This window comes from Delphinus delphis, chromosome 13 (assembly GCF_949987515.2).
Source record: "Delphinus delphis chromosome 13, mDelDel1.2, whole genome shotgun sequence".
Classification (NCBI taxonomy): domain Eukaryota; kingdom Metazoa; phylum Chordata; class Mammalia; order Artiodactyla; family Delphinidae; genus Delphinus; species Delphinus delphis.
This window is the reverse complement of record NC_082695.1, coordinates 269,526-284,476: the sequence shown is the minus strand read 5'-3', so window position 1 is coordinate 284,476 and position 14,951 is coordinate 269,526. Positions and strand designations below refer to the sequence as shown.

General features: G+C 41.6%; 1 protein-coding gene across 2 annotated transcripts in view; it reads left to right on the top strand.

Moving 5' to 3' along the window:
* The window catches only part of LOC132435779 (zinc finger protein 26), a 94,758-nt gene that overhangs the window by 36,355 nt on the left and 43,452 nt on the right, over window positions 1-14,951 (top strand). Inside the window, exons 1-4 of one of the 2 annotated variants that reach the window (XM_060027797.1) lie at window positions 4,433-4,629; window positions 5,043-5,278; window positions 6,052-6,109; window positions 9,253-9,439. In XM_060027797.1, the coding sequence (XP_059883780.1) occupies window positions 9,425-9,439 (15 nt within the window). In that variant the 5' untranslated portion in view covers window positions 4,433-4,629; window positions 5,043-5,278; window positions 6,052-6,109; window positions 9,253-9,424. Of the gene's footprint in view, window positions 4,630-4,713; window positions 5,279-6,051; window positions 6,110-9,252; window positions 9,440-14,951 lie in introns of those variants that run through there. The other variant, XM_069541298.1, reaches the window with a different exon arrangement.

The window sequence follows — 14,951 nt, the reverse complement described above, 5'->3', positions numbered from 1 at the left end:
CCTGACCAGGGATCAAACCTGCGTTCCCTGCATTGGAAGGTGGTTTCTTTACCACCGGGCTACCATGGAAGTCTCTTGATATAACTTTATTTTATTTTAAAATCTATTTATTTATTTATTTATTTTTGGCTGCGTTGGGTCTTTGTTGCTACACGTGGGCTTTCTCTAGTTGCGGCGAGCAGGGGCTACTCCTTGTTGCAGTGCACAGGCTTCTCATTGCTTCTCGTGTTGCGGAGCACGGGCTCTAAGTGTGCTGGCTTCAGTAGTTGTGGCACGTGGGCTCAGAAGTTGTGGCTCTTGGGCTCTAGAGCACAGGCTCAGTAGTTGTGGCGCACAGACTTCGTTGCTCTGCAGCATGTGGGATCTTCCCAGACCAGGGCTCGAACCTGTGCCCCCTACATTGGCAGGCGGATTCTTAACCACTGTGCCACCAGGGAAGCTCCTTTGATATAATTTTAAACAGGACTGTTTTCTTGTTTTTCTTTCCAATAGTTAATTATTAGTGCATATAAAAGCATCAGATTTTCTGTATATTAATCTTGTCCTGCCACTCTTCTGAATTCATTTATTAGTTCTAATAGTTTTCTTTTTTTTTCCTTCAAAATGGCAAGGGAGGTGGGGGAGGATAGAAATAGGTGAGGGAGATTAAGAGGTACAAACTTCCAGTTACAAGATAAATCAGTCATGGTTATGAAATATACCGTGTGTAGAATATAATCAATAATTATATAATGTGCTGTATGGTGACAGATGGTAGCTAAACTTATTGTGGTGATCATTTTGAAATGTATAGAAATATAGAATTGAGACAGGCTGGCACCTGGGATCTGGGACCCTTTGCTGCAGTGCTGGAACCTGGACAAACATTTCCTTGAGCAACAGATACAAAGAAACCATAAGGAACTAAAAATAACTGCATGCATGCACAATTGGGGCAAATTATGAATAAGACACTAAAAGGCTAAAAACCACCTGATGCTTCTGAGGTGCAGTGAGCAAAAGCAGGGTACTGTGCATGATCCCTGCACCAAGGGGGTGGGCAGACCACCTATGCCACTCCTCTGGCCCGACCCACTGATCTGCCCCTACCCTCACCCTATTTAGGGGACAAGCTTGCCCCACCTCAGAAAGCAAGCAAGGGCACCTGTTTCTTGTTTTGCAGAGTCCCAGTAAAGCCTTGTTTGTGAGTTGTTCTTGTTCTTGTTTGTGAGTCCCAGTAAAGCCTTGCCCGAATTCCTCCTCTGGCCACTTACCAATTTCTGTTTATTAAAGTGTCCAAGGACTGAAGTCAGTAACAGAATCACTGTGTTGTGTAACAGAAACTAACTTATAACTTCCAGTTATAAGACAAATAGGTACTAGGGATGGAATGTGTGACGCGGTAAACAGAATCAGCACCGCTGTGTGTTGTGAATACTGCTCCAAGTCGCTAAGAGAGTAAAGCCTAAGAGATCCCATCACAACGAGAACAAATTTCTTCTATTTCGTTAAATTTGTATCTATATGAGATGATGGATATTCACTGAATTTATTGTGGTCATCATTCCATGGGTTAAGTAAGTCAAATTATTATGCTGTACACCTTAAATTTATACTGTGCTGTATGTCCATTATACCTCAATAAAACTGGAGGAAAAAAAGAAGAAGAGATTAGGACGCAGACATGCACAGAGGGAGGACCATGTGAAGACACAGGGAGAAGACGACCACCTGCAAGCCAAGGAGAGAGACCTTCGAAGAAATCAAACCTGCCAACACCGTGCAATCAGACTTCTAGTCTCCAGAATTGTGACAAAATACGTTTCTGGTGTTTACCCCACCCAGTCTGTGATATTTTGTTATGGCAGCTCTAGCAATTGAATGCACTTGGGATGAGGAAATTGGCTTTCCATGTGGAAAGAAAATGAAATTACAGGGACTTCCCTGGTGGTCCAGTGGCTAAGACTCCGAGCTCCCAATGCACCGGGCCCGGGTTCAATCCCTGGTCAGGGAACTAGATCCCAGATGCCGCAACTAAGGGTTTGTATGCTGCAGCTAAAGATCCTGCATGCTGCAATGAAGATCCTACACGCAGCAGTGAAGATCCCATGAGCCGCAACTAAGACCTGGTGCAAACAAATAAATAAATATTTTTAAAAAAATGAAATTATATCAATATCTACACTACATGCACACAGACAACTTCAGACAGATTCCAACTTAAATATGAAAGCAAAATGCTGAAACTATTAGAAGATAATACGTGGAAATCTTTTGTGATACCAGGATGTAGAAAGATTTCTTAACAAGACACATAAGTAAACCACAAATGAAACCATAAAGGAAAAGCTAGATAAAATTTATGTCAAAAATAAAGCCTATGGGATCAACTATTTTATAAACAAAGTTCGAAGACCAGGAATAGACAGAAAAAAATTAAAATATATATTGCATACTGAGGATTAGTAAACAATATACATTCGTCTCCATGAATAGATAATACAATAGAAAAATGGCAAAGATAATTGACAATTTATGGAATAAAACCCCCAAATGGTGTAAAAATGTGTTTACTTCAGCAGTGATCGTTGACACACATCCTTGTATCATAGGGAAGAACAAATCTGACTCCATATTTGATCTGTTTCTTTTACTTTAAGCTTTATATTCTATTGCTTTTGCCATAATACAAGTTAAGAGTGCGGCCTATAGCCTGAAATTTACAGGATAACCCTTTCTCAAGGTTCTGAGAATTAAGAGTATAACATTGCTATACTTATTAAGAGTGTAACACTGTTCCATTCATATAGAGATAAAAAGTTGCAGAACAGAGAATAACATTTGTCTTGTTGGGGGTTTAAAGGAACATTGTGACTGGACCTAGGTGGACAGCTGCAAGAACAAAGGATTCGGGCACCAAGAAGTTTGCAGCAACCAACCACACTCCTCCCCTTTTAGTATAAAAGAAGCCTGAATTCTAACTCGGGGAAGATGGTTCTTTGGGACACTAGTCCACCATCTTCTCCGTCTGCTGACCTTCCAAATAAAGTTGCTATTCATTGCCCCAGCAAATCACCTCTGGATTTACTGGCCTGTCGTGTGGTGACTGGCATGAGCTTGGATTCGGTAACACTTGTGTTCTGCATTTTAAGTATTAGTCCATTTTATTTGTGTGTTTTTGTTTTGGCTGTGCTGCATGGCCCTGGGATCTTAGTACCCCGACCAGAATTGAACATGTGCCCCTGCAGTGGGAGTGTGGAGTCCTAACCGCTGGACCGCCAGGGAAGTCCCAGCGTTAGTCCAGTTTTAAAAATCTTAATCCTTGGTATTAGTACCTTGTTCCTAACTCCTCCTTATATCCCACACTTAAGCAGCATACTGGCTTCATGGCTGAAGTCTGTATCTTTCATAAGGCTAAATTAGGAAACAACTTTTTCTGATTTATTTTTTAAAGTCTAGAATGTATTTTTTCAATTAAAAATTTTTTTCATTTTATTGAGGTAATTCTATTTCCCCTTATTTATTTATATTAACGTATATCCTGATCACCCTCATATTTCTAGAATAGAATCCACTTGGTTTCTATTCTACAAAAATATTTCTATTTCTACAAAATATTGCCAAATAGTCGACAAAAATTATCTGTTGATAATTTCTCAGTATTTTTGCATGGCCAGCAATAATCAAGTTTTTTCTGTGCTTCTTTTTCAAATTATACATCTGTCCATTTTGGTGCCTTTATGCTATTACATAAATAGAAGATTTCCCTTCTAATTCCTCTGTACCTATTTAAATACGAGTTCTCTGATCACTGGATGTTTGAAAGAATTCACTGGAAACTCAGCGAACGATGCTTTTCGGCGGAGAATCTCTGACATTGTCTTCATTTCCATTCACGTTTGGGTTTTTTTGTTTCTTGGGTCGAATTTGACACATCTACCCTTTAAGAATCATTTGTGTCACAGAGAATTTCGAATTTATTAACACAAATCGGATTTTCATTCAATCTCCTATGTATCTGTGATTGTTCCTCTTTTTTCATCCTACCCTTCACTCTCTTTTTAAAACAATTAGAGTGACTTATAATAACTCCCCCCACAACCCTTGAATTATAAATTAACGTCCCTTTTTTTCTTCTTTACTATCTGCTTTTTTTTTGTTTTCTTCAATTGAATTATTAAGCCAATTCTCTATCACATCTGTCTACATACCTACCTATCTCTTATCAATCTCCCTGATTTGGATTCCCGGTCTTTTAAAAATCCCGGTCTTTTAAAAATCTTTACGTTTCCCCCGAACGCGCATTCCCACAGCTCGCTCTGGCTGCGGCCGCCCGGGTCTCTAGGCGACCAGCGCTCCTACGACGCCGCACGCCGCGTGCCGCGGAGCCTCCTGGGAAGTGTAGTTCGGAGGCTCCTCCCCTTCGCGCACGCGCAGCGCACGGAGCAGGTTTGGCCCTTCTCTTTGTCCACCGCCACGTGAGAGGCCAGTGGGCGCGTGTCCGCGTGCTCGTGCGCGCGCGCGGTCCCCCAGCCCAGCTCCGGGCCGTTGGGATCCCGCGGGTCCGCCCGGGTCGCGCAAAGGCTGGGGGCGGGGCGGTCACGTGGGTCCCGGTCCCGCGCGTCCGTGGTTCCGAGGCCTTTTTTGCAGGTTCCGGGGCTGGATTCCTGTGGGGCGGGCGGCTGGGGCTGAGGGAGCCCGCGGGGGAGGGGCTGGGGGTCGTGCCAGGGCCGCCAGTGGGCGTCAGCGCTTGGGCCGGGGTCTCCGCGGCCGGGGTGCGGTGGGCACCGGTGGCCCCCGGGGTCGGGGGGAGGCCCTTCGTCCGCCGCGGCTGGTGCTTGTCGCGCCGGGGCCTCTCCTGCCAGGCCGGCTTGGAAAGGCGGTGCCTCCCCACGCGCGTCCCTGCGCGTCCCCGGCCGCGAGCCCTGGGCGGGCGCGGTCGGAGCGTCGGGACCCACGGCGGGTCGGGGAGCGTCCGGAGAGTGTCCGCGGCGTGACCCGGTTGCAGGGCCTGTGTCGCCCCTCCACCCTGGCTCGACTCAGCTCGCCTCTGCCTTTATCAGGAGGGTTTTTCCGAGGCTCCTCCACTAACGAGAACCCCCAAACAACTTCGACAGTAGCTGGCGGGGTGGGCACCGCGCTGGCTCAAGGCCTTGTCTCTGACCTGGACCCACGTCTGCTCCTTGGAACAACAGCCCATTCACGATTTCTGGGTCTCAGGCTTTTCATCTGAAAATGAGGGAATGGAAAGAAGTGACCTTTTCTGCCCTAGTCCGGTGGATTTTGCTGTCATCAAAACGTACATTAGTTTATTTTATTTATTATTTACTGTTTACTTTGTTTCAACCACGTGGTGCTGGACTGAAACTGCTCTGTTTGCCTGTTTTCTTGGGTTAAGGACTTTAAAATATGTTCACTGTAGTTAATTTAGAGTATCTTGATAAACAGATTCAAATGAAAATCATTCATGATCCCATCAACAGGAAACAGTCACTGCTAACATTTTGTGCATTTATTTTAGTCAAGAAACGTGTGTATGTTTTGAATACACCTTACGTGTTCCCTTAAAAAAAAAACAAAATTGGGAATATGCTGCAAATCCTGCTTAAAGCCCTTAGAGTATATCACAGATATGTTAAGTTGAAATATTTTGTCCCAAGTGGGGAGTCTAAACTTACCAGGGGAGTTTTTTTCAACTTGCCCCTGAGAACTTATCTTTCTCTTGTTATTCTCCTTAGTCTGCCCTGGTGCCGTCATTTCTGGACAGGGGACTGTGTCATGCATGTACTGGGACTATAAACAGGGACTCCCAAGGCCTTTGCCCACCCCTCCCAATACAGTTGTTGAGGGCCTGTGATCACAGGCTCTGGAGTGGGCTGCATGGGACCACTTCCTGTGTATGTCATCTGTTTTTGGCATGTTATTGAACTTCTGTGCCTTATTGCTTCTTCTGTGATGAGAACTGAATGCATCAAAAAAGACAGTACGGTGTGTAGAACATCTGGCACATAGTAGGTGTAAGTTAACTTTATTTTTTTCATTATTCTTTCCCTTTCCTTTACAATTCCACAGAATTTGATGCTGAGTGGGAGCTACAGGATGATGATGAAGGTGCCCCTTCCCCCTGCAGGTAAATGTGAGTGCGTGGCAGGGAGAGCTGCAGTGCTCTGCAGGAAACTCCCGAGGTAAAGTCACACCCGTGAAGTTAAAAGGGGCCAAATTGTACAACGAAGGGCGGGCATAGGCTTCCATTTGCTGAAGGGACACATAAGAGTCAAGTGTAAGAGCATTCAGGGAGAACTTCTCCCTCCAGGGCCAACTTGCAAAAACATTTGTTTAAATTAAAGGAAAATAAGGTCCAATCTGTACTGTGCTGAGCAAGTAACATATCAGAAATATTTTAAAACTACCACACTGATGGCGTGTCACGCTCTGTCCACCTCACATTCTCAACTCTGTGTTCTCCGCAAAATCTGCCTCATTTTGACATGAGTGTCTCTACTCTTGATAAGTTTTTGCTGAAATCCAGCTAAACTTTACCAAATAGTTTTTGACAAAGCTACAAAGGAAATTTAAAAATCACACTGTGAATTTGGCTGTCTGCTTAAGGAAATAGTTTGAATGTAAACGTAGTTTTATTTGTCAGAATGCCGGAGTTTTTATTACATGAGATGACGTGAAAGCATAATGCAAAGGAAATGACATATTCACTGTAGGTATATTTTCCTTGTCTGGGGTGTGTGTGTGTGTGTGTGTGTGTGTGTGTGTGTGTGTGTGTGTGTTATGATTGATTTTTCTTGAACCACTCAGAGTTTATTATGTTTTTTAATGGTTAAATTTATTGACTTTTTAAATAAAATTGTATGGCTTTTGCCTTTGTATCATGTGTTGGGGAGACATTTCCCCCCAAATTATACAAATATTCACTTGTGTTTTCTTTAGGTACTATCATGGTTTCCGTTATTTTAAATTCTGATCCATCTGGAAGTACAGTTGACCCTTGAACAATACGGGTTTGAACTGCATGAGTCCACCTATATGCAGATTTTTTTCAATAAATACTACAGTACTATACGATCAGAGGTTGGTTGAATCTGCAGATATGGAACCTCTGATACAGAGGGCCAACTATAAAATTAATTATATGAGGATTTTCGAATGAGCGGGTGGGTCGGTGCCCCTAACCCCCAAGTTGTTAAGGGTCAACTGTAGTTGTAATGTATGAGATAGATAACTAGCTTTATTTTCTCTCAGGTGTTAATCACTTCTGTTCATTAAGTAATCCAGTTTTACTTTGCGTGTGAAATGCCACATTTATTGCATGTAAATCCTGACATATTTGGACCATTATGCTTTATTTATCTATATATCTTTTCTGGAGGCAGTGTGAAATACTTTTTTGATAATATAATTTTATAATATATGTTAATATTACATGGGCCTGTTTACACTCATTATTTTGTATTTCCAAAAGTGTCCAAAGCTGTTCCTGAACCTTTTTTTTTCCAGGTGAACTTTAGAATTGCTTGTTAAAGAAAAGCTTTTTGAAATTGTGATTGGAGTTGACTAAAGATATAAATCATTCGGGGCTGACTTCTTTTTAGTGTATGAAATCTTTCTGTCCCAGGACAAGACCAAATTGTGCGTGTACAAAATCTCTTCTTACAGCCCTCATTGGTGTTTTTAGTTTGTTTCCTATGAACCTTACATATTTCTTGTCAAGTATATTTCTGCATGTTTTATGTATTTTTTTCTGTTATGCGTAGATTTGACTTTCTACCTTTTTATTTGTTTAAATAAGAAAGTTGTTGATATTAACAGAACTATGTCTGTTGATCTGGAAAGATGCTTTGCATAGCGGGAAGAAAACAAAAACAGTTTGTAAATGTGACCATATACCTCTTAAGAGTGGTTATGTGTGGTCATAGGTTATAGTTGTTTCTTATTTAGCTTACATACATTTCTAAGTTTTGCCATCATGTTTTACTTTTGTAATAATAATTATGGCTTATATTTGTTTAGTGCTGATGTGCACCAGCTCCAGTTCTAAGATGAGTATATTTTCACAATTTAAGATATATAAAGGAATCATTTCTTATGTAACCGGGAGGAACTTCAATATATGTTTCTGAGTTGGCACTGAAGGTTGAATCACAGGAAGACATGAAAGGGAAGAGCTTGGTGTTTTAAGTGCTGCTTTTTAGTCGTAGGGATGAGCAGGCTGTTCTTCATTTGTATTTCTGTGGAACTAAGGGGACCGAATGTCTGCATGGAAATAAGAGCTAATTCCAGGATATATGGTGTGTGTGTGTGTGTGTGTGTATACATATGTGTACATGAATACACACAACTGACATGATTTTGGTACTAAATACCTTGAACAAGAGGTAGCAAGAAAGAGAAATAACATTCCATTTCTGATGTTTAATAATTGTGCAATTATGGGCACATTCTAAGTCTCAGTTTTCTTTCTATAAGATGGAGATTTTGTTAAATGCCTTTTGGGTTGCCTGTGAGGGTTAAATTGTAAAGTGCTTAGTATTTTGTCTTATATATAGAAAGCACTCAGATGTTAGCTATTATTATTACAAGGAACTAGTCACTTTGCTTTTAATATCTTATTTATTCCTCAGAATCCCTGTGGCATTACATAATGATTAAAGAGTAATCCTCCAGAAGTATATAACCTCTGTGCATCAAACAACATAGCTTTAAGCATACAATCAACAGAATTGCAAGGAAAAACTGACCAATCTGTAATCATACTGGGAGAGTTTAACACACTTCCTTCAGAAAATGATAGGATTGGCAGACATAAATTAGGAAAGTTATAGAAAATTTTAATAGGAAACTAAGGCTCAGAAAAATGAACCTTAGTTTCCTATTCGTTTTTTCCCCAAAGTCACAAAGGCAGCAAAGGGAAAGGGTTGATTGAAACTCAGATCTGTTATAATACAAATCACATAAGCTTTCCAAAATTCCATCTGCCTAACACAGAGCTATCATGTCCTTCACAGCACCTGTTCCGCACTGTCCTCAGTGCACACTGACTGGATCTCAGAATTACTTACTTCTGGTCCTTCTTTATTTGTGTGTAGAGACTTTTGCTGTTCTTTTACGTTACATTCTGTTTCTGTCCCTGGTAGTCCTGTTTCAGTTATATAGGAAACACAGTCTGGCCTTAGATGATCATGAATTCCTAGTTCCTAGTAAGAGAGGAAAGGATTTTTGGTGCAGCGTGAATATACCAGTTGAAGTTCTTTTGTCCCCAAGTCCACAGATCCTGGTTCCACACAAATAAGGCTGCTCGTGTGAGATAAGAAACGCGTTCCCAGAAGCAGAAAGTCATTCCTAGTGTAAAAGACCTCACACCAGAGCTTCAGGGCAGAAGCAGAGGCTGCAGGACAGAACAAATCTCAGACTTGCTACTCATCTTGCAGCAGAAATGACCATGTTACAGGTGAGTTCATGTTTATTTCTCATTATTTTTCCAGGGAATTAGAAGAGGTGTGTAAGACCACTAGTGAAAAAGGAAAGAATAAATGGTTAAGAAATCAGGGGAAAATACCCTCAGAATGGAAGATCCAAGTTGGGACAAAATTGAAGCAGCGATATGTTAACTATAGGGCCTCGAGAAATTCTTTTTTTTTTTTTTTTTTTTTGCGGTACGTGGGCCTCTCACTGTTGTGGCCTTTCCTGTTGCGGAGCACAGGCTCCGGACGCGCAGGCTCAGAGGCCAAGGCTCACGGGCCCAGCCGCTCCGCAGCATGTGGGATCTTCCCGGACCGGGGCACGAACCCGTGTCCCCTGCATCGGCAGGCAGACTCTCAACCACCGCGCCACCAGGATAGCCCGAGAAATTCTTAAAGTTTCAATTTTTATAAGCCTTACTGTCCTACATAATTATTGAATTTGAGCTGTAAACCTGGTTCTCAAATTTTTGACAGGTGTAATGAGTATGTTTATATGAATTGCATTATCCAAAGAAAAAAGCAAACTGATTTTTCATAGAAAGTAAATGTTTCTTGGTCATTCCTTGGTGAAGCCTTTGAATAAATGATATAGTGGGTAATGTTCTTAGGAGAAAGATTGTAATAAATACATGGTATTATAGCCATTTTTCATAGTTTTCCACAGAGTGTGACCCACGGGGAAAATGCCAAAGCAGAATTTAGTCCCCGTAATTATTTAAATTATTTATTTACCTCTTTAGTTGTGAAGCAGAATTCACATGGAGAAAAGTTCATAAAATGTAAAAGTACAGCTTAATGTGTTATCAAATGAATACCCATGAAGCCACCATTTCATTTCAAGAAATAGAGCATTCCCAGCCCAAATGAGGCCCTTCCTGTGCCCCCTTCCCAATCACAACTTCTGCCTCCTGACAGACGGAGCCAGGACTCCATCTTTTGTAACGATTTCCTTGCTTTTCTGTATAATTTTACTCCTAAGTGTTTATCCTTAAACACTGCCATTTGATTTTGTCTGCTGTTGTGTATACTCATTTGTGTTTTGCTTCTGTCACTTAGCAATTGCAGCCTTCTCTCCAATTGAGGTAGCTTCTCAATATCACCAAATCCAGCCATTATCAAATTTCCAGTTGTCTCATAAACTGTCCTCTGTTTGAATCAGAATCTAAGTAAAGTTCATACAGTGCAGTTGATTGATCTGCCTCTGAATCTTGGCTCTGCCTATTTTTTTCTGTCCAAACTATCTGTTGAGGAAGCCAGGCCGTTTATCTGTAGTTTCCCACGGTCTGAAGGCTTTGACTAAGTGGCGTGGTGGATAATGTCCTCGTTTGACTGATTAAACCCCCCAGTGTTGTTGGTGTGTTCTGCCGTCTGTGTTTCCTGTGAATTGGTAGATTCAGAGCTGCGCTTTCCAGTCCCGAAGCCACCGGCCACATATGACTGTTTGAACTTAAGTTAATTCAATGAAATCCCTTTGTCACAGTTGCCACGTTTCAAGTGCTCCGTAGCCACAGACTGGACAGCCACGAATTAGGTGGCACAGGTAAAGAAAATTTCCATCACCACAGGAGGTTCCACTTTGAGGCTTGATCAGATTTAAGTGTGACTTTTTGGCAAGAGTGCTTCAGAGGTTGTGGTTGTACTTCTTTCAGGAGGTCCATAAAGCCCACTTGTCTCTCTTTGTCTTGCTGATGGCTTTATTCTCCTTATTTTTTTTGGTTGTGTTGGGTCTTAGTTGTGGCACACGGGCTCTTTGTTGAGGCATGTGGGATCTTTTTGTTAGGGCGCTCGGTCTGATCGGGTTTCTGTCTGGTTGTGCTGGGCAGGCTCCAGGGTGCGTGGGCTCTGTAGTTTGCAACATGAGGGCTCTCTCATTGAGGCGCATGAGCTCAGTAGTTGTGGCGCACGGGCTTAGTTTCTCCGTGGCACGTGGGATCTTAGTTCCTCGACCAGGGATCGAGCCCGCGTCCACTGCATTGGAAGGCAGTTCTTTACCACTGGACCACCAGGGAAGTCCCTTGTTGATGGCTTTAAATGATCGTTGCCCAGATGGATTATTTCATTAGGGGCTGCAAAATAGTAACACCCTCCTTGTAACATTTCTTTATTAACTAGAATGCAGCTTTCTAGCATGCCAAGATATATCAAGGGTCAGTTTGTACATTTTCTGCCCCAGAACTGCAATTAGTATCTTAAAATGTAGTCATTAGTTTTAAAAGTGTTTGTTGCCAAAACATGAAAATATACTAGATTTTTGCATATTGACTTGGTATTCAGGAACTTTGTAAGCCCATTTACTAATTCTAATAATTCTTCTTTAGATTTGTTTAGATTTTCCATGTTTATAAAAATATCAGCAATACTTTCTTTTTTGGTAAAAAATTCCACTGACTTCCTAGTTTGATGAGACTTTCTATAACAAATAATTGTTGATTATTTTTCAATATTTGGTGTGTTCATTTGTTCTTTGTTTCATCTGTTTGTTCTTTTTCTTACTTTTATATTCTTATGAAATCTAGTCCTTCTTTTTGAAAACTGTAAATGTGCTTTTTAATCTAACTTTGTTGGATTTTTCTGTTATCTGTAGTTCTTGTTATATACATTCTTCCATTTACAGATATGCTTTATCTGCATCTATCGAGGTGATACTATGTTTTTTCTTAATCTGTTAAAGTAGTAAATATCCGTGACTTTTTAAAAAAATGTTAAATCAACCTTGAATTTTTGGGATAAACTCCAGCTTGGGCTTGATATATTTTTTTCTTTATGTTTTGCTTAATATAGTAGTTTGGTAACATTGTTTAGGATTTTCACATCAGTGTTCATGTGTAAATAGGCCTTTGCTTTTCCCTTCTTGCAATACCCTTATTGGATTTTGTTATCAAGGTCATGTTAGTATCAAAAAGTTTATCAAAAGTTGCTTCCATATTCTATAAGAGTTTAGTAAAATTGGAATTATTTCTGCATTAAATGTTTACAGAATTAACTGGTAAAGCCATTTTTTTATGAGAAGATGTAAACTCAGGGAACCAGCGTTTTCCACATGACCAATGCATGATTTATAAAATCATTAGTGGGTAAATGATCCATTTAAGGAGGAAGATAAAACAATATATTTTAATGTAACAGTGTGAGAAGTTCATTGATATAGTTGAAGGTTCTACATTGTAGCTTATCTTTGTGAGACCAGTTGACTAGTTTTGATGTTTATGAAAGAAGAATATCCACAGTTAACTAATTCTAATTGTTTTAAGGTCTTTTGGATTTTCTTTATGCAGTCATACCATCTATGACAGTTTTACATCTTCCTTTCAATATTTATACTCTTTCCTTGCATTATATTGTACTGACCTCCTGGCCAGTACTGTACCTGCAGTACCTTGTGGACTAGAGGTGGCGTTGGGAACACCCTTGCCTCGCCCTAGGCCTGCACTGTCCACTACATAGCATATCACAGCTGCTCACCTCTGACACCAGTCACCTGGAGTTAGTGCAGACTCTGCAGGGTGAGGGCACCATCCCCAACAAGAGTGCTTTCACTTCAGTTGCCAGCTGTAAGTTTCGGGGTCCCCAGGCCACCTGCACTTCTGACCAATAGGCTGCAAATTTGAGGGGTTCCTATGACCCCCTCAGGTTCACTGGAATTGTTCACAGAACTTAGGAAAGTGCTATACTTAAAACTGCATTTTTTTTTTTTTTTTCTGTACGCGGGCCTCTCACTGTTGTGGCCTCTCCCGTTGCAGAGCACAGGCTCTGGACGCGCAGTCTCAGCGGCCATGGCTCACGGGCCCAGCCGCTCCGCGGCATGTGGGATCTTCCTGGACCGGGGCACGAACCCGTGTCCCCTGCATCGGCAGGCGGACTCTCAACCACTGTGCCACCAGGGAAGCCCCTGCAGTTTTATTATAAAGGACACAAGTTGGGATCAGCCAAATGAAGAGACACACAGGGTGAGGTCTGGCAGGGTCCCAAACATGGAGCTTCTGCGCCCTCTCCCCATGGAATCAGGGCACATCGCCCTCTTGGCCCATGTCTGTTTACCACCCAAGAAGCTAACATGAGGCAGCAGTATCCAGAGTTTTTACTGGGTATTCATTTTGTAGGTGTGATTGATAAAATCACAGCCATGTGACTGAACTCAGCCTCCAGCCTGGAGGTTGGGCTGATAGCGTCTGCCTCAAAGCCCCAACCCTCCAAGCAAATGGTTGGAACTTCCAGCATGGGCAGTGCCCACCTGGAGACTCCAGGAGCCCACCATGAGTTACGTGTTCCGTAAACTCAGGAGGGGCCCACCACGAATTACAAAGGAAGCTCCATCGCAGGAACCTGGGACGAAGACCAGACAGTCTTTATTATCCAACAGGTAGCCATTAGCTACACATGCTCTTTACATTTAAATTAATTAAAATTAAATAAAATAGAAAAGTCAGTGCCTAGTCACCTTTGAAGTGTTCAGTAGACACTGGTGCCTAGTGGCTACCGTATTGGATGGTGCAGATATAGAGCATTTTAGCCGTCACAAGAAATTCTGCTGGACAGTGCTGTTCTGGTCCTCAGAGAGCAAGTACTCAGTGTTTTACCATAAAGTATGATGCTACCTGTACGTATTTTGTAGATTATGATTATCAGATTAAATTTCTTTCTATTCCTAGTTTGTTGATAGTATTTTACACTGAATAGATTTTCACCGTATACCTTTTCTTCATTTTGAGGTGATAATGGCTTTTCTCCTTTATTCTGTTAATATGACAGGGATTTCTGAATCGGTATCTTGCACAGCTGAAGGAACCCTCATTTGGTCAGGCTATGTTATACTTTTTATGCATGGCTAGATTCAGTTTGTTAATATTTTGTTAGGAATTTTGATTCTATGAGTTATTTGCTTGTAATGTTCTTTTCTTGTTGTGTTCCTATCTGATTTGGGATTAGAGGTCTGCTGGCCGTATAAAATGAGTTGAGAAGTTTGCACTCTTTTCTCTGTTCTCTAAAAGAATTTATGTGAGATCATTTTATTTGTTCCTTAAATGTTGGGAAGAATTCACCTTTGAAGCTATCTAGACGTTGAGTTTTCTTTGAAGGAAGGTTTTAAAATGTGAGGGTTAATTCCTTTAACAGTTACAGACTAATTCAGACCTTTTTTCTTGTGTCACTTTTTTTTTTTTTTTTTTTGCGGTACGCAGGCCTCTCACTGTTGTGGCCCTTCCCGCTGCGGAGCACAGGCCCCAGATGCGCAGGCCCAACGGTCACAGCTCACGGGCCCAGCCGCTCCGTGGCATGTGGGATCCTCCCCGACTGGGGCACGAACCCGCATCCCCTGCATCGGCAGGCGGACTCTCAACCACTGTGCCACCAGGGAAGCCCTCTTGTGTCACTTCTGAGTAGATTATTTTTCAAGAAATATATCTGTTTCATCTAAGTTGTCAAATATGTTGGCATAAATTTATTAATATTATATTATCTTTTTAACGGCTTTATTGTACTATGATGTCAGTAGGATCCACC